We start from the raw sequence: 26,602 nt of genomic DNA, 5'->3' as shown, positions 1-26,602 counted from the left end.
CATTTATAATACTGTTCATTGGACAAATGTTTATTTATTTGTTTATTTTGTTACATTTTTCATTATGACAGGTGAGGAAGAGCCCCTGACTGCTCCTCATTGGTTGTTACAGTTGCTGTACTGTTTTTTACAATGAACTCATCAGTGGTATTAATGCCGGCTGAGCCGTTGGCTTCTTACCGGCATTACAACATCGGTTTTGTTGCTGTGTTGTCCAATATACAGGGTTCCTACGGATTTGACATGTCAAAATTCAATACTATTCCCAGGCTTCTTCCAGACTCAGTAAGTACTGTAGATGTGTATCATTAGCGCTGCCACAACGAATCGATGATTAATCAGTTATCCAATCAACAACTGTTTTGGTATTCTATTCTTTTTTTTTTTTATTTAAAAATTTAAATATTCTGTGATTTCAACCTCTCAAATGTGAATTTTTTTTTCTTTCTTCTCCTTAGTCATCCATGAAAGCAGACTTACTGTCTTTGTGTTTTAGGCAAAACAAGATATTCACACACGTCAGTTATGACTTTGGAAAACAGCGATCAACATTTTTGCCCATTTTCTGATATGTTGCAGACCAAACTTTTTAAGTTTGTTTGGTTCATGTTGATTTGGTCCGTCTAGGGCCTAACTGATTACTCAATTAATCAAAACAACAAGCTTCAGATTAATCAACTAAGAAAATAATCGTTAGTTGCAGCCCTAGTATCATGTATATCCATCCATCCCTTTTCTATGCCGCTTAATCCTCATTAGGATCGCGGGTATGCTGTAGCCTACTATCCTGCCTTCGGGCGAGAGGCGGGGTACACCCTGGACTGGTCACAAGCCAAAGTATCGTGTATAAGTTACGTAATGAATTGAATTTGTATGCCATTATGTCACCATATCATTTCCAGCAGATTATAGCTAGGTAATGTAGCTCATACAAAGTGTTGGAGGAAGATAAGAGCAGAGGGCTGGCCACTCAACTTGTCAAACTTCCCAAGTGTTTTCCGGGATGTGTCGCCTACTGTGCGCTCTCACAAAAACATTTTAGCTCGCTGAGCAAGCGCCTTTTGAAAAACAAATAGATCTGAAAAGAGAGACACATTTTCCTATCCACTTTGTCATGCACTCCAAATCATTACTAATGTTAAAAAGGGCTTAGGTCATTCTCTCAGCTATAATTAGAGCATTTGTGGTAGTTAATATAAAGATGTGTTTTTCATACTGAAGGCCGACTTCCTGAATGATGAGCTCTCACTCAAAATGAAGTGAGGAGTATGTATTTTATTGTAAAAACAACAAAAAATGACTATTCAGTACACAGATTTGGCAATCTGCTCGACAGAAAAAACCTCAGTAAGGCATATAAGGTCAAGTTTGGGGGAGGGGAAACAATGCTTTGGCCCCTTTCAAAAAGGAACCAGTTTTCAAGATAATTTTATAGGATTTGAAAGAAAAAGTAATTGCACGGAATACTATGTCCTACTAAATTCCAGTGAGAATACTTTGCAGAAGTTTTTGCAAAAAAAAAAAATGAAAACAGTGATGAGTCATGGTTTACCGTAACTTTACTTTGAACATAGTCACTGCTGACAACACCCGTCATATTGCTTGAGGACCTTCTCGTATTACTTTTGCACTATACGGCTGCAGCTGTACTGCAGTGGAATGTAACTCATGGCAGCTGCTTTATGTGCTGCCAGAGTGTATTTTGTTCATGAGCTCCAGAGACGTGCGCAGACATGAAATAAATGTCAGACTACTAAATCAGATCTGATTCTATACATTACGATCCTCTCGCTTTACTGAGGAATTTCAGGTTAAAACTGCTGATATGTCAGAAAATAAAAGTGCATCTATTTACTTTCATCATGAAGTTGTATAAGGTCCTGATCATATTTTGGAAGGATGGACAAATTACTCAATATTTCCTCATAGTGGCCACAGGGGCATTTATTTACTTAACTGCAGAGAGTAAGAAGTGTCTATTTTGGAGAGGCCTTTATTTGTACTAATGCATGACATGACCATATATAGACAGTATATTATGTATTATAATACATATTGTATTATGGCATCTGTCACTCTGAAGGCTACTTTGTTTTTAATCTCCACTGTAAACTTCAGCTTTACAGATGCCATGTATGCTTTGCAGGCGATGTATATGTCCTGTGATGTCCGCAATCCTGTTTCCTAATAGGAAAAAAGGTTTGAGGCGTGGCGCATTATTGTTCAAGTGTAGTCAGCACCCCAAGATAGATTGGTGGACTCGAGCGGAGGTCGCTGTTTGAGGAAAGATGATAAATGCAGCCAGCAGTTTGTTGGTGTTTTCCCAGACATTTTCTTTCACGCCTTGCAGCTGTAAAGTAAAGTGTGATTAGGCACTAATTGTAACCTCTTGTGAAGAAGCTCTCGTGGGGCCGCACCCTTCATAAAGTACATCGGTGACAGTCTAACATGTGCTGGTTGTGTACTTCCTTTTAGGCGACGTCTCGAATGTAAGAGCCAAACGTAATTAGATTTGTTTTGAAAGTTATTTGTCCAGCTGTACAGTTTGTCAAAACAGTATTCATGCTTCATCTGGCCTCCGTCCTCCTGTTCTATTGTATGTTCAATGGACTTGACCTAGTCCCCAGCCTTGCTCCCGCCCACCCCACTTTTAAACTTGACCACCATGACAGTGATGTTGTCGGGGCAACCGCGGTAGAAAGACTGAAGAACGATGCTCTTGGCACCAAAGTGAGGCTCGTCCAGGCGCTCCCGGACAAACCGCACCGCCTCCTCGTTACTGAAAGCGTCCCACAGGCCGTCTGACGCCAAGATCATAAACTCCGGCTGCAGTTTGTCCAGATCAAAGGTCATAATATCTGGATCGGGGATGACCACGTTGAGGTTCTTCAGTGGATAGTCCCCGAGAGAGCGGGACATGGCCAGAATTCCCTGAACTCTCCAGGATCCGTTAAAACTGATGAAGCCTCCTATGGGAGGACATGGAAAAGATGATATTTCAAGAACAGATCAATAGGTGGCAGCCAAGCACTTTAAATGTCCCCCATATTCATCAGTGACAATTTTTTTTTCTTCTTATCTACCTGCTCTCTTGATCCTCTTGCGCTCTTTCAGTTGATACGGTTTGTGGTCGTGCGATAGCGCAATGGCATTTCCATCTTTGTCACACAGCACACCCCGTGAGTCACCCACGTTGGCCACTGTGAGTTCTCTGTCGGACAGCAGGGCCACCAGACATGTGGTTCCTAGTGAAGACATTAGGAAAAAGAAAACCGACGAACGAGGTCAAATGTTTCATGACAAATATGTGTCGACATGCAGCTGTTGGTCAGTGCTCGTGTAATACCAATTTCTGCCTGAAGAGGCAACATGGGGCCTTGTTGCATGAGAGATTCTGTTGTGAACTTATGGCTCAGGAGCCAGATGTGTTTCTTTTGATGACTGCATCTGGCTCTCGGACATGTCTTAACACAATAAAATTCATTTATTTAAAGTTTTTTCGCTGACACTTTAAAGTAAAACATTACAGAAATCACACAGATGCGACGCGAGTGTCTCACGTCGCACGTCGCACGTATCTTGTTTTGGGAAGCCAAACTCTTTACTTAAGTGGGCCCACCAACTAACCGGAATTACGTTCCTCATCACCAAAATCCGAACCAGAACTCAGCTGATGGGACGAAGTGGGGGGTGAGTCACTGTTGATGCACTACACTGCTGATGGGGATGTCATACAACTTCATGTCAACAAATCTAAACTATCTCTTGAAGGCGATAACTTTTTTTATTCATAGCGTGTACCTTTAGGATTAGTGTTAACCACCAAAGGCCCCCTTATTTTCTTTTCTGCTCTGTCGTGCACAAGTTGCAGAAATACTCTGTGGATGTTTTCTGCTTGTGCTTGTTGGTCATAAACTTTCATTCATGTTTCAACACATTGCACGTAGTTTATCTCCGCTTTTGTTAAGAAAATTGGGGAGCCTTCGAACGTGATTTTTGTGGGTAAACGAGAGACTATGAAAGATTATCAACACAAGTCAACATCTCTGTCGATGTAAACAGGAAAGTGAGGACGAGGACGGGCGATGCAAGGACACATTTGATTGGTCAGACAGTTGACGTGTGCGTTTGAGTGCTACTCTGGGACAAATTTGATTGGCAAACGTGACGATGACTGGCGAAAATGTGTGGGGAAGTTATGGGGTTTCATTCAATTTCAGTAAATTGGCGCCATCGCAACATTGATCCTGGAGGACCTGCTTATTTTTGTGTAGTCTCATTTAATTGACTTTTATACTGTACATGCACTTTACTTGTTCCTTCTCAGACTCCTTCTACTGACCTGCTTCATCATGGTTGGCTGACAGCTTGTCCAGCATCTCTCGGTCCACACTGAGGATATGCTGCTCTAAGATGCTGGCATAGGAAAGAGCGTTCTCCTTCTTCTCTCGCTCAAATGCCTGCAGGTGCTGCCTCAGGGCCTCGGGGAGGTGGGCCTTCACGTAGTCTGCTGCAGCCTGAGGTGGTAAAAGAGACACAGGAAGGGGTGAACAGGTGGTGCGTCACACATCATCAGACTTAATACAAACTTGTTGCGTTAACTGTACATGAGGTAGGTCTCTCAAATATAAATGGAAAGTTTACAAAACCGCTGTCCAAACTTACTATATTACATCAGTTCCTTTAAGCTTTTATAACAAAATTTGCACAACAAATTACACTGCGGACCTGATTTCAAACCTCTTACCAAAAATAAACTGCTCAGCGACCAAAAATGCCATGGACTCCTCGTACTAGCTTTGCTCTTTTCACTGCTCACAAGCGCTGCCAGCGGGCCACTGCTTGGCTCTATGCTCCGCCTAGTTTTAGCTTTACCCTTAGCTCCATTTCAGACCTTTACAGAGATAAATAAGATCGGTGTCATATGTCAGCATCAGACGATCAGAGATACTCAAAATTTTTAAGGAAATCTGCGCCTATCCATTGGTGCATTCCTTTATATACTGTTTTAACCTGAATATAAGATATCTTTCAGAGATGTAAACATGCAAACCAACAGTTCACACTAAATGACTTCTCCCCAAGCAAGTCTTAGCTTTTCTTCCTGTCACTCGTACACATACTAGAAAAACGTGTCTCAAAGGTTGGGCAAGTTGGCAAACAGAGGAGTTGCTAATGATGCTAAAGGTAATTATGCTAATTTTAAGATAATGGTGATCAATGAAGCAGCGTAAGCAAACTGTCAAGCAGCTAAGAAATATACATTTATTTTTTACTTTATTGCTATCTATGACCAGTTATTTCACTGATATTGAAAACATGGTTTAAAAAAAGATTTATTTTGTCTTCATTATCTTAAAAAAAAAACTCAAAAAATGAGTCTTGAGAAAAAGAAAAAGAGGGATTACCTTATTTTCAGGTCTATGTATTTTATGTCATTTTTTATTTTCTGTTGCTTTGGTTAAACATAGTTATTTATAGCCAGGAAAAGAATATTAAAAGGTAATTATGCGTGTGGACCTATTGACTTTAGTGATGTTTAGTGATAGTGATACCTCATCTTTTAGTGCAGGCTGCTGGAAGGAACGTTGGAAATGAATCAAAAAGCAGCTGACATCTGCTCAGAGCCATAAATATTCATATCAAATCTAGTGAAAAGCACACTTTCAGCAACACAAAAATGATATGCAGAAATTGGCATGAAGATAAACACAGGAACGAAAGCACACGGCAAGAAAAAAACATAAAAATGTCAGGTGGATTAAATATTTGTCTGTATAGGACAGGAATAGATAGTACAGTCCACTTGAGTAAACACTCGTGTGTGTGTGTGTGTGTGTGTGTGTGTGTGTGTCCATCTTGCAACATCATTAAAAATGACCCAAGGAGACCTTGTTATAAGAGATCTTTAAGGCTGACAGGAAATGAAAGACTGATGCACCATTTGGAGGGAGAGGGTGTCAAGTTCTGCATATCTGTTGTACAGCAGGACCAACCGCATTAAAAAAAATTCATTTCATTTTCATCCACGCAAATTCCTGAGGAAATTAGTTCCTTAAGCTTGAGATTGTTTCTTCGTGCATGCAGCCAATAGTATTTGCTGGAGTCTGCCTAACCATTTAAAAATAGGCCGTAGCACACATGCAACTGTTACAACAATGAAATCAAAAAGTTTAGCATCACTGTATTGTGTTTTTATGCAAACAAATCCCGCAAACGTCTGTCAACCACCCCCAGACAGAAAGTGCCTTTGAAGTCACAAAAAACATATCATAGCCAAATACTTCAGCTCAGTGAGATCTAACGACTTCACAATTGTTTTACTTATCTTTGGCTTTTAGAGTTTGTTTTTTTATTGTGACGTTAGACCAGTACAATAAGATGGAGCCAGGAATGGAACTTACTGCGACATGTCCCCGTATTGTTAAAGCTGCATCAATGACAACAATTTGTTTAATCACGTTTATTTTTAAGGAGAATTGACTTGCTTTCCAAGCACAGGTACTGTTGTAAGTTCGAGACCCTTGAGTCAATGGTGCATACACCAATGATTGTTTTTTTTGTTTTTTTTAAATACAGTGGTGTCTTGGTTAACGTCATTAATCCGCTCCAGAACGTCCGACTCAAAACAGAACAGACTCTAACTAAAGCAATTTTTTCCCATAGAAAATAATTTAAATCCAATTAATATGTTCCAGTTATCCAATAACATTAACACAAAACACATTTTATAGACAATTATAGTTTCACATGCAGAAACAAATGACAAATGAATGGACAACGGAACATTTAACATCAGTTTTACCAGGTTTTGTTGGCAAAGCCCCCACAAAAGCATTAATTAACATAATAAACACATTATTCTGCTGCAACCACCATTTGGAAAAAATATATCAAAGTAAATACCAACGTTCTAGAACCAGTGAACATGTATCTTTCCATTTAATATAGAAAATGGAAAAAAAAATGCTGAGACAGACAGAAACACTGCGTGTCCCCCTCAATGCCCCGCCAGGCTGCTACGCTGTATGCATCGCAGCCGATGAGGGAGCCACTCCCGTCACATTTACATACCCCTGAAATGACGACGGTCTTCTCTTTAAACTTGAAAACTCAGAAGTCTTGCGCCCTTGTCTCGGTAAAGCCCATCACCTTTCTCTTTTGTGCCGTCCATGTGTTTGTTGTGTCGTGCGTTTCTCTACAACCTGATATAAACAACCTAAAAGTGCGCCCTCGACCCACAATGCATTGCACGATCACGTGTAAGCATTGTGAGATTTCGTCTTGGCCGCGTGATTCAAGATAGCAACGTAAACAATTTTGGACGCTAAACAAGCAGGCGAACGCAAGCCAAGCCACTGAAAAACGCGCTAACTGGGGCGGGCGCTAACCAGGCTACCACTGTATTTACTAGACAGCAAAAAAACGTATTAATCTTGACAGTTAAAGTGTGTAAACTCTACGTATCATCAAAATGGTGAGCCGTTTCTTCCATTTTGGTTTTATACTAAATACTGAAGTGTTACTTAAAAACAATGCTTGCAGTTACTAGGCCTACAGCATCTATGATGGTCGCAGTTTGACCCTGGAACTGATTTTTTCCCTTACCAATATTTCCTATTCCCTTTTTTGTTTTATTATGAACAAATCAGAGATTTGGCCAGCATCTCGAAACAGATTGTGTTTTGAAATGGTGCTCCACAAAGTGACAAGTGGCACGAGTGACAAGTGGCCATGAAAATTGACTGACCCTTGACGACAGTGTGTGGAAGAAAGACAAAACCTACACACACACACACACACACACTTTTTCTTTGTGGTGAATCGAGCAGAAGGGAGGGGGGTGCACACAAAGAAACAATGCAGTGGTTGGGATGGGAATCGCGCTGTTTGACAATGGGGGAGTATAAAGTGAGAAGTAGTGAGGCATATAAACAGTTTATCATAACATAACACACACTTATGCACTAGCCCTGCATCCAGTGATGCTGACCGTGATGTATTGTGTCTAGACGGGACCCAATGACGCATTGAGATGTAACAGGCCTGTGCGGCTTACCTCTCCGCCGTGACCGTCAAATATGCCAAATATGGACGGGTGGCTCTTGTTGGTGATGTCGGTGAGCACCTCGTAGCGGTCCTCCATGTGGTCTCGCCTCCCTTGTATAGAGTACACTGCCACATTGTTGTTCTTGAACTCCCATGTTTTGGAGAACTCTGCGTCCAGGACACTGAGGCCTCCCAGGCGGTCGTTCTGCATCATCTCCGCCACTTTGCCCTTCACCATCTTCACGGCATCCCGGCTCGACTTGACGATGGTTTTCACCTCGTCCGTATGGAAGAAATAACTCCACAGGGCCAGGCTGATGCATAGCAAGAACAACGTCTCCGGCCTGAGGAGAAAATAACGCATGATCCGACCCAAAAGTGACAAGAGTGTCATCGTGTCTCCTATCATCACACGCCGCCAGCTGCGCTCCGTCTCAGCTCTCTTTTGGACGGTTCACTCCATGAACAGACGCACTACACGCTGACAGAACACTGAACGCACCACCACCGAGGCCTGCTTCAGCTTCTCTGGCCGCATTGCACACCGTGCACGGGCTGCTGCTGCACACCGAGCCGACAAGCGCTGGGTGCTATTACACCGACGGTTCTCCTTCATTCGTCGATATTAATCGGCAGCGAAATGACTCCGGACCTGAGCCGATGTTTCTGGGTCCATTGCAGGAGACCGACGGATGTTGGTGGGTCGGACCTACTCCGAAGTGCGACAAGGGGGTGGGTCACACAAGTCCACGACTTACTCTTTTCAGCATCTGACACTTTCCCTACCCGCTTTCACCAATTTGGCATTTCAACACACAAACCTGTATTTATAAGTTGTCTAACAAGAGCCAGAATTCTAAATAATGCGGAAGTACTCTAAACTAGTGCAGGTGTAGAGCGAACCGCTTTAACTTTGAAAGGTCAGAGCGGATGTTGTGTTATACGTGCTAAATTTTGATCAGAAACCTCTATAATGTTGCCGTGACACATCAAATCAAAGATGCGTCTCAAAATGAGATGAGTCATTGCATGAAAATGTACCGTCAGTACGAAGTAATTTTCACTTCCGGTGTAATGTTGCAACCTCTCCCACCGATTTCCCCTACGTACATCCCTCAAAGGAGACAGGCTTTGCCCCGCATTGCTATATAAAGAATTTCCTTATTATTTGGTTGGAATATATTTTACTTTGCATTTTAAGACACACGACTAGTGAACGCCAGGAAGTCTTCTCAAAACACTGACACCAGATATCGCGAGAATGTGGTGTTAAAGCGAATGTCTCGATGAACTCTCCGTGAACTTGCTATCTTAAAATGTCAGTTTCATGCAAGTGTATTAAGACACAAGCATTGTGGGAAATAGAATGCATTGACCACATGCTTAGGTTAACGTAATTAAGTAGCTGAGTCATGTGATCTAGCTACCGGAAGAGGGTATCACGTGACGTAACGAAAGCGCATTCTGGGGGCCGTGGTTTTATGATTTGCAAAACTACTGTAATGGATGATTATTTAGACACTTTAGACGGTTAGACATTTAGTTGAAGTTGCTTTTGTCATATGATGACATTCTTTTTATTGCTAGCATATTTCTACTGATACAATACAGAGATGCTCTTTAATGACGTTTTAGTATAGGTCTAGGACTACTAAATGGCTTGATGTCACTTAATAACCCACTCAGTTCTCCACAGATGCATGAAAACACCTCCTGGCCCTCCAGGGCCCATCAGGGAGAAAGAGAGTGCCGCCATGGTTGCCAGGAAAAAGGGTCATTCAAAGTCAAGCTGAACATATTATTGTAAAGCATTATCTCCAAACATAACGCTTCCCACAACGACATATTTGTCTCTTTTTCCAGAGCTACGACAATGGAACAGAGGACACAGGGTTCGGATGACCAATACTACCTATATCCAATAGGACTGGATGGTGACAACGGTCACCTCCAAAGTCATACAGTTTGGTCTTCTACTCAACTTTCACAACTCTTGTCAACTACGCAAGTGTGTTTTGCCTTTTCTTTGGCATTTTCGAAACATCCCCACAGAAGGGTACCAGTGATAGCAAAGGGGAAAAGTGTTAACGATAACCAAAGAACAGCAAACTCATAGGAGCGGGTCTGGCTACTCAGTCCAGTATGAACAATGCAGTTAATTAAACATGAATTACATACAAATTACTTTTGTCAAGCAGACGCTAAATACCCCTGTAATTCGCCACACACTTACTTATTCCACTAGGTGACAGTATTGTTCTGCAAATGTCTTCTTGTTCCCTCTCCATGAAGTGTCTGATGGGTGTCTTCAAAGGGCTTCAAAGTTTTACTTTGAGTTATATTATACAGAGGTTAACATCAGCAGTCCTATAACTGGCATCTCTCCTAATGTCTGGTTTGGCTTTTAAGTGTGCTGCAATGTTACAAAATATATGCAGTAGAAGAATAGATTGAGTTTAAAAAGAATGCTTGACGTTCTATTTAGAAATGGTAACATAAAATAAGTCATTTGTCCAGGCAATGGGGAAAAATAGGCTTTAAATACAATTGAATGCGTTTATGTTGCACATAAATACCACTAGGGGGCACATGCTGCCTGGGTCTAAACGCAATATAAAAAACCAAACCGGGTAATAATAAAAAAGGAAAAACACGCGTTCGTCTTAGTTATAAGCATTTATCAGAGAAACCATTCACCTCATATGACATTTTTTCCAAGTTGTTCTCATTGCTGAACTTAATTTCTAGACCTTTGAAGCTCTCCCCTTTGTTCTCTGTAAGAAAAGGTTGCAGTGAAGGTGAATTGTATCCTCCAGGACACAGCAGACCAATACGCATTCAATCTTCACCCTTAAGCTGATTCTCGTAAAAAGAAAGCCTCACTGACACTGCACACCCACAGAAACACACTTTGCACAAAACAGCGCGTTATAACCCTCTGCTGCACCATAAATTACACGTGGCTGTGCCCTCAGCATACAGTGAGAAATGGCATTGACTTTTACAAATGCCATCTCTCCACACAGAGACAGTAGGTCATTCCCCTGTACACAACAGCAATCCATCTACAAGACACATTTCAAAAGTATATATTTGACTTTACAGCAGTGGTTCTCAATTATTTTCTGTCATGTCCGCCCTCAGGGGACAGACATCCCTCCCCATAGAGAATCTAGCACTATTTATATATCTGTACAAACCACTGCACGAGTTGCTGGCACCAGCATGTCGCCCGATGATCAAAATAGAGAAATAAAATGAGCTGAAATAACGTCTGCAACAACTTAAACTAAACTGTTCAGCCTGTGTGATTCTCAGAACAGAAAAACGTGCAAATGCAGCGCACACCGGCCTTTCCTCATTTCCTGCCGCGTTCACGGTAAACCCAAGGGCTATGCGTGCTTAAGTCATTTTTCCTGGTGTTTTTATTCAAGTTACAAGTCAAAATGATCTGCCTCTTACTCTTAAACACGAAAACATACAACACATAGTAGGTTAAAAATCCAACTGGTAAACTTTGAAACTACTATACTAATGATTAGTATTTCACACTCACAGTTTCAGAGATTACAGGTAGTCGAAAAAGTTGATATCGTTCCGTACTTAACAATTCAATTCAATATGGCAACAAAGATAATTACAAGTAATACCCCAATAGTTCTATACATAACCTCAGTAGTATGTCAGTCAAAATAGCTTCGTAGCATTCATTATACAGCACACACAGTTCATGTGTTTCGTCCAGTTAGCATTTGCTGTCAAACATTACAGGTATGCAAGAAATGAAAATGATTATGCAAGAAACACTACAGCCGAAGTCAAGGCAGCACATTTTCCAGTTAAACACAAAATAGTTTCACACGCAAAAGTGTAGAAAACCATCAAACATTTGACTTTTTTCCCACATAACTAGCCACTACAAGTGCACGGATAACATTTGTTGTGAAAATAGGCATCTTACCATTGAGTTGGTTTATCTGTAATCTGAATAATGAAGATGAGAGTTGCATTTCTGGGTGCTGCTTGAGTCAACTGTTCACCACTTAATCTTTGCCGTGGAGGAGAAACAGCAAATCAGGAGGGAAGCTTAACAACAGCTGCTGATGTCTACAAAGTGACGTGGACATGGGTAACACATGCGATCGAACCACACTACCTTCCGCGATCAATGTAATGGGCACCCCTGCTCTAGGTTGAACAGGCAGCCTGTTGATGCCTGTAAGTTTGAGCACTGCTGCCACCTTGCTGGATGCTTGTGTATTGTTCACGCATGCAGGCAGGCAATGCATGAAGACGCTCATGCTCAAAGCGTGTGGCCAAGTTGAAGCTGTATTAGTTCTACGTTTGATCAAATGTACGATTTGTCAGATCAAAAGACAATTGTTGCGCAAGACCTCTATCAAAACGTGTGATACTAGCATCTATTTCGGAAATTCACTACTTCCTGGTTCTGCACTCTAAGCATCACGGGAACTGCATTTCTTTTAGCGTAAACATAAAGCTAATCTACTGCAATCTGCTTTACACATGTGCAATCAGGGCCAGCAAGGCCTTCTCACAAGGCCAGCTAGCAGGCCCACAGTGGTGTCACATTTCCACTATTCAGTTGATGTTGATGTTGTGCCGAACACTTAAAGTTACCAGTGTGCTTGAAAGCATCATCACATGAACAGTAGCCGTTAATTGATCTTGTGCTGACAAGAAGAAAAGAGACAGACACCGTGTTGTTAATTTATTATTATATTATATTATATATCCGCCTGTCGCCCGAAGTCAGCTGGGATAGGCTCCAGCATACCCCCGCGACCCTAGTGAGGAGAAGCGGTGTAGACAATGGACAGATGGATTTTCTGTCTATGGACAATTTTGAGTCGGTAATTAGCCTAACATGCATGTTTTTGGAATGTGGGGGGAAACTGGAGTACCCGGAGTAAACCCACACACGCACGGGGAGAACATGCAAACTCCACACAGAGATTATATTACATTACATTATATTATATTATATTATATTACATTACATTACATTACATTATACGGGGTGGGCCAAAAGTAGGGTTACAGTTACTTCTCTGTCAGCCTGAGAAAGGGTGTGTTTGCCACTGCCACTGAAGTATTCCAGACCAGTGATTACCTTTTACACGTTTTTTTACTCTTTCCCATATGGAAAATATATATTTAAATCTTATAAAGTTTGTATCTCTTTTGTTTGCAACATGTATGTAATGCATCAGACAGTGAAACCAAGGTAAGGTGTAAGGTCCGTAGTTAATTAGTACAAAATGAAGTGTGATTTGGGTACTTATCAGAACAATATATGATAAATGATGATCTTGTATGAAAAAATGCCAAAGTGGCCACTTTCAAGAGTAAATCATGCAAGTCCTACAGTATATGACGCACAATATACGAAACAAACTGAAGGTGACTGAAAGTAAATTTGATGATGAAGTGCTCCAGATGATGTTGTAGTGTAAAGGTTTGTTGTTTGGATTTGTTAAGAGAGGAAGTATTGTCCTCCAAATTCGAGGCCACGGTTCTCACTCAGAAAAGGGTGGAGTGCACCCTCCGGGTTGGGAATGAGGTCTTGCCCCGGGTGGAGGAGTTCATGTATCTCGGGGTCTTGTTCACGAATGAGGGAAGGTTGGAGCGTGAGTCTGCAGTAATGCGGCCGCTGTACCGTCGTCGTGAAGAGAGAGCTGAGCCGGAAGGCAAAGTTCTCAGTTTACCGATCAATCTATGTTCCCACCCTCACCTCTGGTCAAAGAAGGGGGTTGCAGACACAAGCGGCTGAAATGAGTTTCCTCCATAGGGTGGCTGGACTCACCCTAAGAGATCGGGCGAGGAGCTCAGTCATCTGGGAGGGACTCAGAGTAGAGCTGCTGCTCCTCCACATCGAGAGGAACCAGTTGAGGTGGCTCAGGCATCTACTCCGAATGCCTCCTGGTGAGGTGTTCCGGGCATGCCCAGCCGGGAGAAGGCCCCGGGCCAGACCTAGGACACGCTGGAGGGATTATGCCTCACAGCTGGCCTGGCCTGGGAACGCCTTCGTGTCCTCCCGGTGGAACTGGAAGAGACATAACGTCAACATAAATGATTAGCAGTAGCAGCTACAACAGTTATTTTACATTTTTTGTAAGCATCTTGCAAAGTTGTAAAACATTTCAAAATGTACCTGCATTTTGTGACTACTAGCTGCCCGGTACTACATTTCCACGCACAAGAACACGCATGCACGCACACAAGAGACTCACTCGCCTCGCTAGCTTTCCCCACCGTGTCGCTACCCCATTCATTACCCTACAAACGCATGCAACGTCTTTTCCCCCTCTTTCCCGCTAATAAAATACACCAAGGGTGCACACTTGGGAGTATTTTGTCTTCTATCGTCTATATCTCACACACGTTTCGCGCATCACGTTGATCACGTGTTTCATAAGTTTCTCAAAAGCCGCAAAAAGACTTTATTATTGTTTGCTTTGGTTTATTATTTATGTTAGCAGTATATTTGGTCCATTATGCCTGTTATTTTGTTCAATAAATGTTTCTTTATTTTTGTAATACTAAAGAAACTGTTGACACCCAATAAGAGGGGCTTATGGGATTTAAAAGGGGAGCTTTTTCAGCCGGGTGGTTGAGTCTACTAGCTGGAGGTAACGTGCCTGATGGCTTGTTTTGGACTAGTTCATCATGAGTGATTGCAGTACTTATTGCAAAATCATCTTTTTCTGGCTCATCTGTAAATATTTAGACTTGTAAATATTTTTGGGACATTCGTGCTCTTTTTTTACTGTTAATATTTTACACTGTTTTGCTGTGTTTTGCGTCTCGTCTCCTTTACGTGAACCCAGTATCATGTGCTGTCTCGTGATCTGAGTGTATCGTGACAACCTCAGTTTTAATTACACATTCTGTATTCTTACTATTACATCTTTTTGATATTTGCGGTTCAAACATATCTTAGCATATAATCATACAAGGGATAACTATACGTTTTATGAATATTGCCTAATGTGTTTTTATGCATGCATCGTTCGCACTTTCAGCGTGAAGATTGTGAGAAATACTCCATTTTTTTCACTACCGCTCAAAGGTTTTCTGGAGGAGGAACCTTCATTACATTGCCTTGCAATGTTAAGATGGTCTGTCTCTCTTCCATGAATTCCCTTTTTTCTGCAGCAACAAATGACTTTCTCCGGTACAATGCTGTTCAACTGATGTTCACGAGGGTATGATACCACGGTGTGTTCCCAACACTGTTTTTATGCAGACAGAGGAGGTAGTAAGCACTCCGGAAATTGGAACACCTGTAGGAATTAGTACTGTAGCACCAACTGCCAAGGTTTGATCATCCTCCATTTCTGCAGAGCAGCTTTAAATCCTTGACCCATTTTGTGGTCCCTGAAACAGGCCTTTTTGTGCAACTTTACTTTTTTCTTAACCTCTGGCACTTCACCACTTACCTTTGTACCATTTCAGGCCATTCACTTGAACAACTTGAATTCCAGTAAATAACTGGAAAAATTGCGGTGTTTTGACCGGTAGTGTATGTCTAACTAATTTATAAAATCATCTGTCCCATGCATATTTTTTATTATTTTATTAAAACAATTGTATTACTACGTTCACTGTACCACGTAGTAACCTGACACTGATTACACACAGGACAATAATAAACCACAACAATAAACACTGTGTTTTGCAACATACCCATACTTATATTTCTTATCATGCCCCCGCAGCGGAGAATATTTCAACTGCACTTTCAACATATACGGGTGGCCATTATTCCAAAGCTGAAAAACAGAAATGAGTATTGTTGTTAAGATTCTTATTCACGATGTGTAAACTTGAGTAAGGAACTCAAACAATGCACCAAGATGAGCAATTTCAAGAAACAATACAAGCAGTTGATGTTTGCGAAATACAAGGAAGAAGAGTCCCGAACTTGTTCTATTTGTATTTATTATTTTTTATTACACTTATTACTATATATGATTATTATTTATTGTGATTGTGGAAAAGCCCTGACACCTAAAGAGACTTCACATGAAACACAGGAAGTGAATAAATGTATTGCAATTGATGTGAAACGGATGGAGGGGGGTGAAATATTAAATAAGCCTTGCTTCTTCCTACTCCTTTTGGACATGTGGAACTGCGAATTGTACTATGGGATGTATTCCATTGTAACTTTTAAATTAAACCATTAGCAAAATGACAGGTGCTATTTGGGCTCTGTAAAATAGAGTACTAATCAATGTCCTGTGGCCCATCAACACGCTTGTTTACGTCGTATAAACTGTATATTTGCCAATTAGGTACACTAAAAATCACCACATTTCAGGTGCAATCAAGCTCTTTAGTGAAGAGATGGTCCACATATTGAAAGTAAGCATTGTTGCCTTTGCACTGACTGATTTTTAATATCAATCTTGTAGTGCATCTCAGATGTGCCCAATAAGATGTCCAGTGGGTGGAAGGATCTTCGTAAAAACAAACAGATCTCTATGGTAACAGAGTGAGCTTTATAAATGCGCTGTTATAAATGAAAGGTGACATTATAATCTGTTAAATAAGAGTCCACATGGATGGTTTTTCAGGTGAGTAAGGTTTCCCCTCAAATTACCCCAAATTTGATGTTGCTGTTAATGGTGAAGGTGTTTAAAATCCATCCTTCTTGTTTGTTTATAGGCCTATCTGTGAACGTGTGTATGTGTGTGTGTGCATTTATGTTATGTTTTTTTTTTTTTTTTTTTTTTTTACTACTCGGTGTGAAAATATAAATAACTTGGCTGGCACGGCAGTGTGTGTGCAGTGTAATCTGTTCCCAGCAGGCTGGATTCCCACTGAGAGAAAGACAGTATATTGTTCCTGCAGCAGCGCAGATAACAACTAATTAGCATACTGAATCATTTGGCTGCAAGAGCCACTCAGCCACCCATCTGCACTGAGCTGATAAACACAGACACACACATTTATGCAGAGCGCACACCCCTACTCACAAGCAAACAAACATGGCTCCTCTCCTTGTCGCCGTTGTAGACCCGTACACACTCCCCGTAGCCCTCTCTTTTGGTGAGTTTTTGCAAGCAGGTAGGGATTAACCCAGAGATCCCTCAGTGGAGCTCCAGCCCAGCCCACTGCAGGTCTTCAAACACCTGCATAGCTCCCATGCCCCCTGGAAGCAATTCCAGTTTGCAGAAGTACCCCAAAAAGTGCAAAGAAAGATGACTTTTAACTTTAACTTATAAGAGAGTGGGAGCTTCGTTTGTACAGTGCAGACACAACAGTGTGCAGACGAGTGCAGTGGAGGCTGTCGAAAAGCACTTTCACAATGGCAGGATATCCTGTAGGTCACTGAGCCATGATGACCTCTGCAGGAAGTAGTCACTTGCTAGGAGGAAGTGAGGATTCCAGCATCCATTTAGGGAGGTTCATGACAAGCTTGTGGTTTTTGCTAGCATGGCATGCCACTTTCAGCCTGTGAGGGTCACATGACGACCATGAGACCCAATCAAAGAAAATGTGCTTTTCCAAAGATAGTAATGCTCAATTTTGACACTGTCATTTGTTTGTTTATTATTGTGGTTGTAGTTTGCAGTGATAAGAGTACCCTGTCAGCCCGCGTTCCAAGGGTGAGGTGGACCATTGCTGGTCAGTAATCAGTCGAGTCACACATGCTAACATGCTATCTTATACCCATGTTGCTGCGCCTTGACTCAGAATGCTACGGTATTATACTCCACAGTCTCCGCTTTGCTGCGGTAGTCCGTTGTCTTGATACCCTTATTCTCCTCTTGAATAAAATGAGTGTCCTTCCCGGTAAAAACGGCTAATGCAAAGAGTTAAATGCAGCCTCGTTGTCCACTGTTGTTGTCAGCCTGTCTAGTTCTGACCGATGCATTCAATGCGGCGTGTTTTTTCTCAGATTCTGGCAGTACTGCCTCAAACCAAGGACTGTAGAGCTGAGCTGAGCTGGTACCGTGCAGTGGAAAAGCAGCACACGTGCCAGTTGTATACGTTTTATACTATTGTATATCAAAAGGATAAAAAAAATAATAAGCTGTAATTAGTAGAAAAAATACTTGAATTTTTGGACTTGGACTTCAGGAGTAGTTTATTTCCTCTTTGGTTAATGAATGATGTAACAATAATGTTCCAGCATTTTTGGGGGGGGGGGTAATATCCCTGCATGCACACATTTGTGTCCAGTTTTTGTACAATGTAATAAGTCAAGATGGAGAGGACATAACAAGGTTATTTTTGTCTGCATCTTTTATTCAGAGGTTTTCGTATAAAATCCATGGATTCAACATTGGATATATTTATAGATACATCTATCATACAACAAATATGCCATTACCAAACATACAATGTCCCTTTTTACCGCAATTCATAAAATACCATAGTCACCAAAGGTACCAATATAGGTTACTAAGTCCTGCTGAAAAAAGGTAGAATAAACAACAGTGAGCAATATTGAACTGTCTCTGTCAGACTGCTGGTGTTGTTATGATATTAACACTGTGCGTGTGTTGCTGTGACTGTGTGTTAAACGTAGCAATGAAGGGATTTATTTGTGTACCTTACTAAACTACATATGCTAAAAAAAATTTTAAAAAAACAAAACAAAACAGACATTCATGTCCAAATGACTTCGTGAGTCAATGTCGTGACCCATATTTTGTACACCTCGACAATCGCTGCATGTTCTTGTACCTCCCCAAGCAAATCAATTCACCTTCAGGCAGCGAAATCATCTCTTCCCGTTTTTGAAAATGCAACAGGAATAAATGGTACCAACATTTGATGCACGACGCTCGGCCGTTCGCTTTCCGCCCGACTCCTCTCTGCAGTTCTGCAAGGAGGCCTAAACTTGTTAAGAAACACACACTAAGGTACATCTTAAACCACATGACATTGTTCGGTGGAAAATATAAAGCTATTTACAAGACACCACTGCAAGAGCACGATAGGACTCCTGGTGAGTGTGAGTGTGTTCTCAGGAGCATTTCGGGAGGAAATCCCATTAAATGTTAACATTAGCATCATGGTGCCGGTGCACGCTACATGCACAAACAACCAGTCGTATGAAATCCTACTAAATTCTAGGGGAACAGGCTATTTTACATTTTTAGGCAATTTCAGTTGATGCCACCTTTGAATAATTGGCTATACCTTATTGTAACCAATATCATCACTTAAGCAGTGGTTAAAACCTTAATAGTGCAAGAAATCTTGCTTTACTTTGTACAATATTGTGTCATTATTGTTTGGTTTTACTTTGATTGCACATGTTTTTTTTTGTTTTTATTTTTTTGTTGTTTTTTTTTAAACATTTTTTTATATCTAGACAAGGGATTTGGGCTCCATTCAATTATGTTTCCCTGACATTTCCTCTTGTTTCCAAACAAAGAAAGGTTCGAATCTATACTCCGGTCAAAAGCAAGAGACATGCAGAATTTACAAGTTGTTTGGACTGAATCTCACCATCATTCAACCCAATCAGTGGCGTCAAGTGTGGAGACAGGACGGTACTGTAGGTTGACAGGCCCATGTTGTCTATGTTGTCTCACAGTTCCACCTCTCAAAGTTAACCATGCTTTAGGCAAATGCACACTTTTTCGGTCCCGCTGTTCACTTTCAGTCTTACTCGTTGTGTTCCTGCTCTTTTGGCATCAGAATCATCGCCGACCAGAGCCATCGAGCAGGCGTCCGTTGCGCCTCAGATCCCGAGCAGCAAGATGCAGCGCAGGGCCCCGTGAAGCCGGTAGAGTCCTCGGAGCTGGCGGCGAGTCCTGATCCTCCATGAAGCTCTCTGGGCTGCCCTCGGCGTCGCCGTCGGGCAAGCTTCCGCAGCTCGAACCAGGTGACATTGTCCCCAGCACGTCATCCCTCGCCAAGCCTACCACAGTGTCTTGACGCGGTCCACCCTGGGGGACACCCTCGTGGGGCCCGACGATGATCCCCGTTTCCCCCTCAGTTGTGGCGCCAACATTGCGCCCTCCGTCCTGGTCCTCCAGGAGGTTGGAGAGGAAGCTGATGTACTTCATGGCAAGGCGCAGGATCTCGTTCTTGCTCAGCTTCTTGTCCGGAGGGTGAGTAGGGATGAGTTTACGAAGCTCTGCAAACGCTCCGTTCACGTTCTGCTGCCGCCAACGCTCCCGGCTGTTTGTGAAGATACGGCGGACGATCTTTGGCTGTCCAGCTAGGAGAAGAGACAACAAAGAGAAAAACTACGTAAGGAATGAATAATAGCTGTATTATTACACTGTATGGTGCTTCAAGTCACAGTGCGGATATGAGTCATGGTGACACAAAAAGAAAGAAATTTAATTGGAATCAGGCCTCTTCTAAATATGGATCAAATTTAGATGTTGTCTGGATTTTCTCGGAGTACTCCAGCTTCCTCTCACATTCCAAAAACATGCATGTTAGGCTAATTGGAGACTCTAAATAGTCCAAAGTTGTGAATGTGAGTGTCTATATGTGTCCTGTGATTGGCTGGCAACCAGTCCGTGGTGTTCCTTACTTCTTGCCCCAAAGTCAGCTGGGATATGCTCCCCCGCTGACCTGTGAAGCAAATGAGGACAAGCAGCGTAGAAAATGGATGGATGGGTTTCAGCACATGGAAGTCTATGGATGCATGTCTACCAAAACCACACACCCATGATAAATGCATTTTTAAAGAAGCGCCCATGGTAAACCTCATTAGCCGTGCAAATAAGGAAGTGGATCCTCATGGCTGTGGCGTGACATCAAGGTTACCTGCAAAGGCTACGTAACGTTAAATATTTTTGTGATTCGTTTCCATATTCATTGTTTGTGTTCATGTCATCGTTGCCCGTCGAATAGTGTGCAGTCGTTGCCGTATCTTCACCGAGTAAAAACACAGGAAGTTATATTTGGAACCTCTGAAGTCATACAGGTCAGAGTCGGACCAACAATTTCTGTAAAAAAAATACACCTCTAAAGCCGCACTAAATGTCCAAAGTTGAACCACCGTCGTGTATGACATAATGTGAGACGCTAGCATTCAGCAAATCGGTCTAGGTGTCTCGGCGGGGACTGCTCAGTACAATACAGTATGGCTAACGTCTATGTCAATACGAAAAGCAAAAGAACAGAATATACACTGCAAAGTCAATGTACTGTCTCATGTTCATTCTTTTAGATTTACCTCTCCAAAACAATCATCTCTTTCCACTTCGGTGTACGCCAATGCTGCCATTTATGCCTCTATTCAATTAACTGCCTCTCCTACGGTCACCTGGTGGTCTACTAAAGCAAATAACCGCATAGATCTTTCATTAGCACTGTGTCAAAAAATATTGCTGTTCATAACTGTGGCTGTCAGCAACCTCCTGGTGTAGTTTATTAACACCACAAGATGATAGTAGCTGCATTTGGGGTATTATGAGTGGTCAGCATCCAGCGGCTTTATGTACATCTGCATGCGCTGTAAAATGTCGGTTGCGCTACTTAACTGTTAGTGTGAAACACATCCGTGTAATGCTTGTATTGTTTTTGTTTTTTTTACAATAAATAATAATATCAGCAGCATTAATGCTGGCTGGCCCGTTTGCTATTTGCTGCTATCACAACTAGGGATGCTCCGATCGATCCACCACCGATCAATATCGGCCCATTTCCATAAAAAACACGTGATCGGCATTTAAAGCTCATCACATATACCGATTGGCGTGCGGTGTCACGTAAGGTTGCCAACAAAATGACGTGTCTCGCATTGAGCATGACGCAGGCTACACAGACGATGTCTTACCAAATCTATCTCAGTTTGACTGTTCTTGCATTTTTGCTACATGGTTTCGCTAGCTGTCACTGGCTGTACTTCGCATTGGCGGCAGCTAGCTAGCTGTTAGCTAGAGTTATCTGCCTAGCTTCTGGTCTTCGGACTCCAAATGTCACTTTTTACCACAGTGGCATTTTGTTTTTAAAAACAAACAAGCAATGCGGTTATTTCGGAGCTCGTTTTTGTCCCACGGGGAAGCCGCAAGTGGATATCACATTCATGGGGTGCGTACTAACTTTTTCAATTGTCGCGGAACGACTTTACTCTCTTGTTGTCAATATACTAATTATGTCTTGTTCTAAAACACTATTTGTGTGTGGTTGTTTAATGAACATAAACACAAAGTGTGTCCAGCCTTATGATGGTGACACAAGGACAGGGGTCTCCCATCTCAGCAGCTGTCTTAGTAGTTTTTTATTCTAACTGTTGAATTCAGACTTACCTTTATATAATGACAAATGAGCACAAACTATTATAACGGCGATGGCCACACTGTTTGAGTGGAGATTGGTTGGTAAATAAAACTCTAATAGTGATGAAAGTTGGAGAACCCCGCAACCTGGACTGAATTTATTCTGTTAATTTTGTTATCTTGAGCAAAAAAAAATAGCATTGAACAGTTTATTTCCCATGTTTTCGTATTACATGCCTCAAATTCAATTCAGGTTTGTGTCAAATAGTGCAAAAATTGTTTCACACAAATAAAGGCAAAAAAAAAATCAATCCGCAAAATGTTTATTTTGTAATAATTACCTATTTGCCAGAGGCCCTTGGAATTATCTAACGACCACATATCATAAATACATTGAAAAATGCACAGTTAGTCCATGTGATCGGCTGATCTCACTCATGGACGATCGGTATCGGAATCGGCAACATGAAACCCTGATCGGAGTATCCCTAATTACAACACTGGTTCTGTTGCTGCCGTGTTGTGCGATTTACTTGTCAATGAATGAGCATGTGCTCAAAGGGCTATGTTTTTCTTTCCACTTTCTCATGCGCTCTGTAATCCTTATTGGAGGTTAAAAAAAATGAAGTTGTTATGTGTGACAAGTTTTCTAATTTCAGAAATAAAAGTCTGCGTCCGATGCGTCCGATTGATGCCCCGTCCTCTTTGCGCTTTAAGTAAATAACCCCCCCCCCAGCTATAATCAGTGTATTTACGGTCAATCGGTTAAAAAAAGTTTTTATGATGGCGCGAGTGGCACCAAATCAGAGCAAATTGGAAGTTGACCAGCGTCCCGTCCTGAAACGGCTTTTGTATGACCTCAGAGGTTCTCCTGTAAGTAAGAACACAAGGAATGAGAAATTTGGGGGAGGGGGGAAACGCGGGGGATCGCTTAAGTTGTATTTCCAGTGTATTATGAGGCATGCTCACAAGCTTGAAAACTACTCTATGCTGTGTCCTGGTAGTGATTTTATTTTTGTGCACAATAAATACAGTACAGTATATAAAAACAGCCCGTGCAGTCACATCTCCACACCCCCATCCATGGTGTCTTCCAGGCTTTTGTCGCCCTTGGAACACACCCAGCCTATCTTAATCCCTCAGCCCACTCTGCAGTAAATGCTTGGCATGGAGGTAGGTGGAAGTGGTAGAAGCAGCACACCACCCCCATCTACCCCCCCATCCTCCAGCCATGCATAGTATTGCAGTGTGAGTGGGCACTGGTGGGGAGGATGGTTCACGCAAAACCCCACATCCACCTTTAATTCATTTCACACCATTTATGATGGTTTTTTCCTTGCTATTTCACAGCATCTCCTGCAACTTAGATCCACGTCAGGCGATGGATGACAATGAAAATGGGAAGGGGAACACTGAGGGGCGGCTAGAAACAGGACACAGCAGAAGTGCGTCTTACCATACTTATAAAGATCTAAAATGCGCCTACCCTCGTCGAGTTCAACCTCATAAGGCGCCGGGCGGCGTTTTACCCTGTTGCTGGGGTACATGCTGTACTGCTCAGACTCCCCTCCAAGACTGCGGCCAGAGAAGACAAGACAAGGTGCATGAGACCACATAACACACTGTATGTAAAATCATTGTTCCACCATACACACAATATTTCTGCTTTATTGTTAGAAAATGTTACTTTTTTTGCACACTAACGCTGTTATTATGTCACATATCTGCAGTAGGACACAAGCCCAATGTGGATCTTATGCAAACCCCTAATAGCAAAACTGGGGTTTTTTTTGCACATAGCAGAACACACACTGATAATGTGCACATCCATTAGGGATGATCTCACGTGCACACACGCACACACACACACAAGACATGTAATACGCCCACTTACATCATCAATCTGCAATGGCCATCAAAATGTTTTCTGCACATCTATACATGATACGTTATCTTTATCCGCACCACACATCATGCATGCAAAGCCATCTAAATATGACTAAAGATTATGTTTTTTTGTTGTTCCGTTTGTGTCTTTACCTGTTGATGGCGGCGAGAGGCTGCGCCAGGTTGTAGAGCATGGCCCGGGCCGGGACAGGGAACGCGTTTGGACTCAGCTGGACCATTCGAGCGTCGTCTCGTTGTGTCTGCGGCAGCGGCAGCGGTGGAGGTCTGCGAAGTTCCGTGATGGGCACCAAATGGCTCTCAGCCCTCTGCTCCAGCGCCTTTATAGCGTCCCTCCTGGAGAGCTCGATCACCGGCACTTCCCTTTTCAGGTCAAGGGCGTCGTCGTGAGAGGCAGTTTCCTTGGCAACGCCGTTGATGATGATGACGGTCCCGTTAGTCGAGTTCTGCAGGGGGACGTCATCCGTCTCCTCGGCCCTCTCTCCCTCCTCCTCCTCCTTCTTCTTCCTCTTCACCACCTCCTCCTCCTCCTCCATGTGTCTGGTGATGATGATGGAGTCCTCAGGCTTTCCAGGACCGGACTCTGCATCTGGACTTCCAGGACAAAGGTCCGGTTGCCTTTTTTCCATCATTTTCTTTCTTTTTTTCTTTTTTAAATTCTATTCCAATAGGTCCGGTCCAAAATACGACGATTTCGTCATCACTCATGTGACGATGTGAGCCATGCTAACGACACCAATTCACTGAGGAAAACACAGTTACAATTTCATTAAAATAAATGAAAATATTTCACATTTGTAAAAGTGAGACTTATCCACCCCAACCCCCCCACCCCCTTTTTTTGTACAAATACATGCACCTAACGATTGCTAACTGGACAGTCACAATACATTGGAACATACGGTATATTTACAGAATATATAGAATAGTGATGAATTTATTACATTTATGTGCGCATGTTGTTTTTTTCCATTGCTTCGTGTCGAACCTCTAAAAAAATATACGGACTGGGTCCATATGTAATCACATTCTATTCTTTAAATCATTCGGCAAAGCTTATTTTATGTGTTGATGGTCAGTTGGAAAAAAATAGCATGTAGCAATCATGTTATGTTTTTATGTGTTTTTGAGCATCTGTATCGAAGGCATCAAACGAGCATCAAAATTAACCGTATAGGTAAATAAAACCAAATTAGATTACTATTCAATACGACGTCTATAGAATTTTTTTAAGTGTTTTATTTCTCCTAAATCTTCCCTCAGGCCTCGCATCCGTTATTAGCCTGCTCAGTCCGAAGCACCAAATAGCACAATGGCGTTGTAAGATCCCATAATTCCGACAAGATGTGCCGTTAAAATAAAAAAAAAGCACACAACCCAATGACGACTAATACGTTTAAAAATGAAGAGATGTCCATTTTGAACACTTACCGTCGGAGTGGTGGTGTTGATGCTACCGTGTAAGTGGAGCCATTTTGTGAGTGGGTCATCCATGTCTGACGTTTTTTTTTTCCTACTTCCAGTGTGTTTTCTGTGTGTGTGTGTGTGCGTGCGTGTGTGTATGTGTGCGTGTGTGGAGCTGAGTTATTCCACGCAGCATGCAGTGCTCGCTCCCCACGCTGAGGGAGCGGAACACAGGCCGCAATGTGGCCGAGGGAGATAAGCTCACGGCGGCGGCCTCTTCATTCCCGATAAGCCCCTAAAGCCATTATTTATGAAATGATTCATTATTATTTGGCTGTCGTGGGCTATATAGGCGTGTGGAGGGCAAAAAAACCCAACCGTGTAACAACGTGAGAACGTGAGGTAGTGTACTGTAACCACCGCTATCGAGGTGTTTTTTTTAAATATAGCCTATATGAAAGAAACAAAAGCTCGGTTTAAGCTTTTGACCTATTTATATTTTCAACACAGGGCTTTCATTTATCCAAAAAGATAAAAAGAGGATTTGTTCTTTCTTCCCCCTTGAAAAGATCAATAATGTGTAATTTAATCCATATTAGGTTGCCTGATACACCGATGCAGGTCCAAATATGACAGCGATGACCCCTTAATGGCTAATTGGCAGAGAATCGAATACACATACAGTAAGTCACCGAAATACATGAAGAAATACCATAAAATACAAGTGTTATTTTGTCGGTTTTGACGGCCTAATGGGAACTTGGATTTTTGAAATTAAATGTAGGTTTAAACAATGGGTGAACTAATGACATAAAATGTGCTAAGTGGCACAATTACTTCAATAAAATACATTCATGAAAAATAACAACTTACAAGATAAATAAAGTAGCATTGTGTTGGGGGGAGGGGGGCATACAATTTAAAGCCGTTCCAATTATGACAGACGTGCCCCCTTAATGGCTAATTTTTTTTTAAACCATAAAGTATCTTATAACTGTTATTGTGATAGTGATGAG

The 26,602-nt window shown here is 42.0% G+C and overlaps 2 protein-coding genes across 2 annotated transcripts; both read right to left on the bottom strand.

Moving 5' to 3' along the window:
- Positions 1-22: 22 nt before the first annotated feature.
- Positions 23-8,899, bottom strand: ppm1la (protein phosphatase, Mg2+/Mn2+ dependent, 1La). Its single transcript, XM_054768003.1, has 4 exons — positions 8,060-8,899; positions 4,343-4,517; positions 3,084-3,245; positions 23-2,969 (listed from the first exon to the last, which is right to left on the bottom strand). Exons 1-4 carry the CDS (start codon positions 8,456-8,458, stop codon positions 2,617-2,619), a joined length of 1,089 nt encoding a protein of 362 aa, XP_054623978.1. The 5' UTR covers positions 8,459-8,899; the 3' UTR covers positions 23-2,616.
- A 9,216-nt stretch (positions 8,900-18,115) lies between these two features.
- On the bottom strand, positions 18,116-25,902 carry tal1 (T-cell acute lymphocytic leukemia 1). Its single transcript, XM_054768947.1, has 4 exons — positions 25,614-25,902; positions 24,318-24,925; positions 23,764-23,852; positions 18,116-20,260 (listed from the first exon to the last, which is right to left on the bottom strand). Exons 2-4 carry the CDS (start codon positions 24,812-24,814, stop codon positions 19,737-19,739), a joined length of 1,110 nt encoding a protein of 369 aa, XP_054624922.1. The 5' UTR covers positions 24,815-24,925; positions 25,614-25,902; the 3' UTR covers positions 18,116-19,736.
- Positions 25,903-26,602: the final 700 nt, after the last annotated feature.

This window comes from Dunckerocampus dactyliophorus, chromosome 2 (assembly GCF_027744805.1).
Source record: "Dunckerocampus dactyliophorus isolate RoL2022-P2 chromosome 2, RoL_Ddac_1.1, whole genome shotgun sequence".
Taxonomy (NCBI): domain Eukaryota; kingdom Metazoa; phylum Chordata; class Actinopteri; order Syngnathiformes; family Syngnathidae; genus Dunckerocampus; species Dunckerocampus dactyliophorus.
The sequence above is the reverse complement of the archived record's forward strand: the minus strand, read 5'-3'. Positions and strand labels throughout refer to the sequence as shown.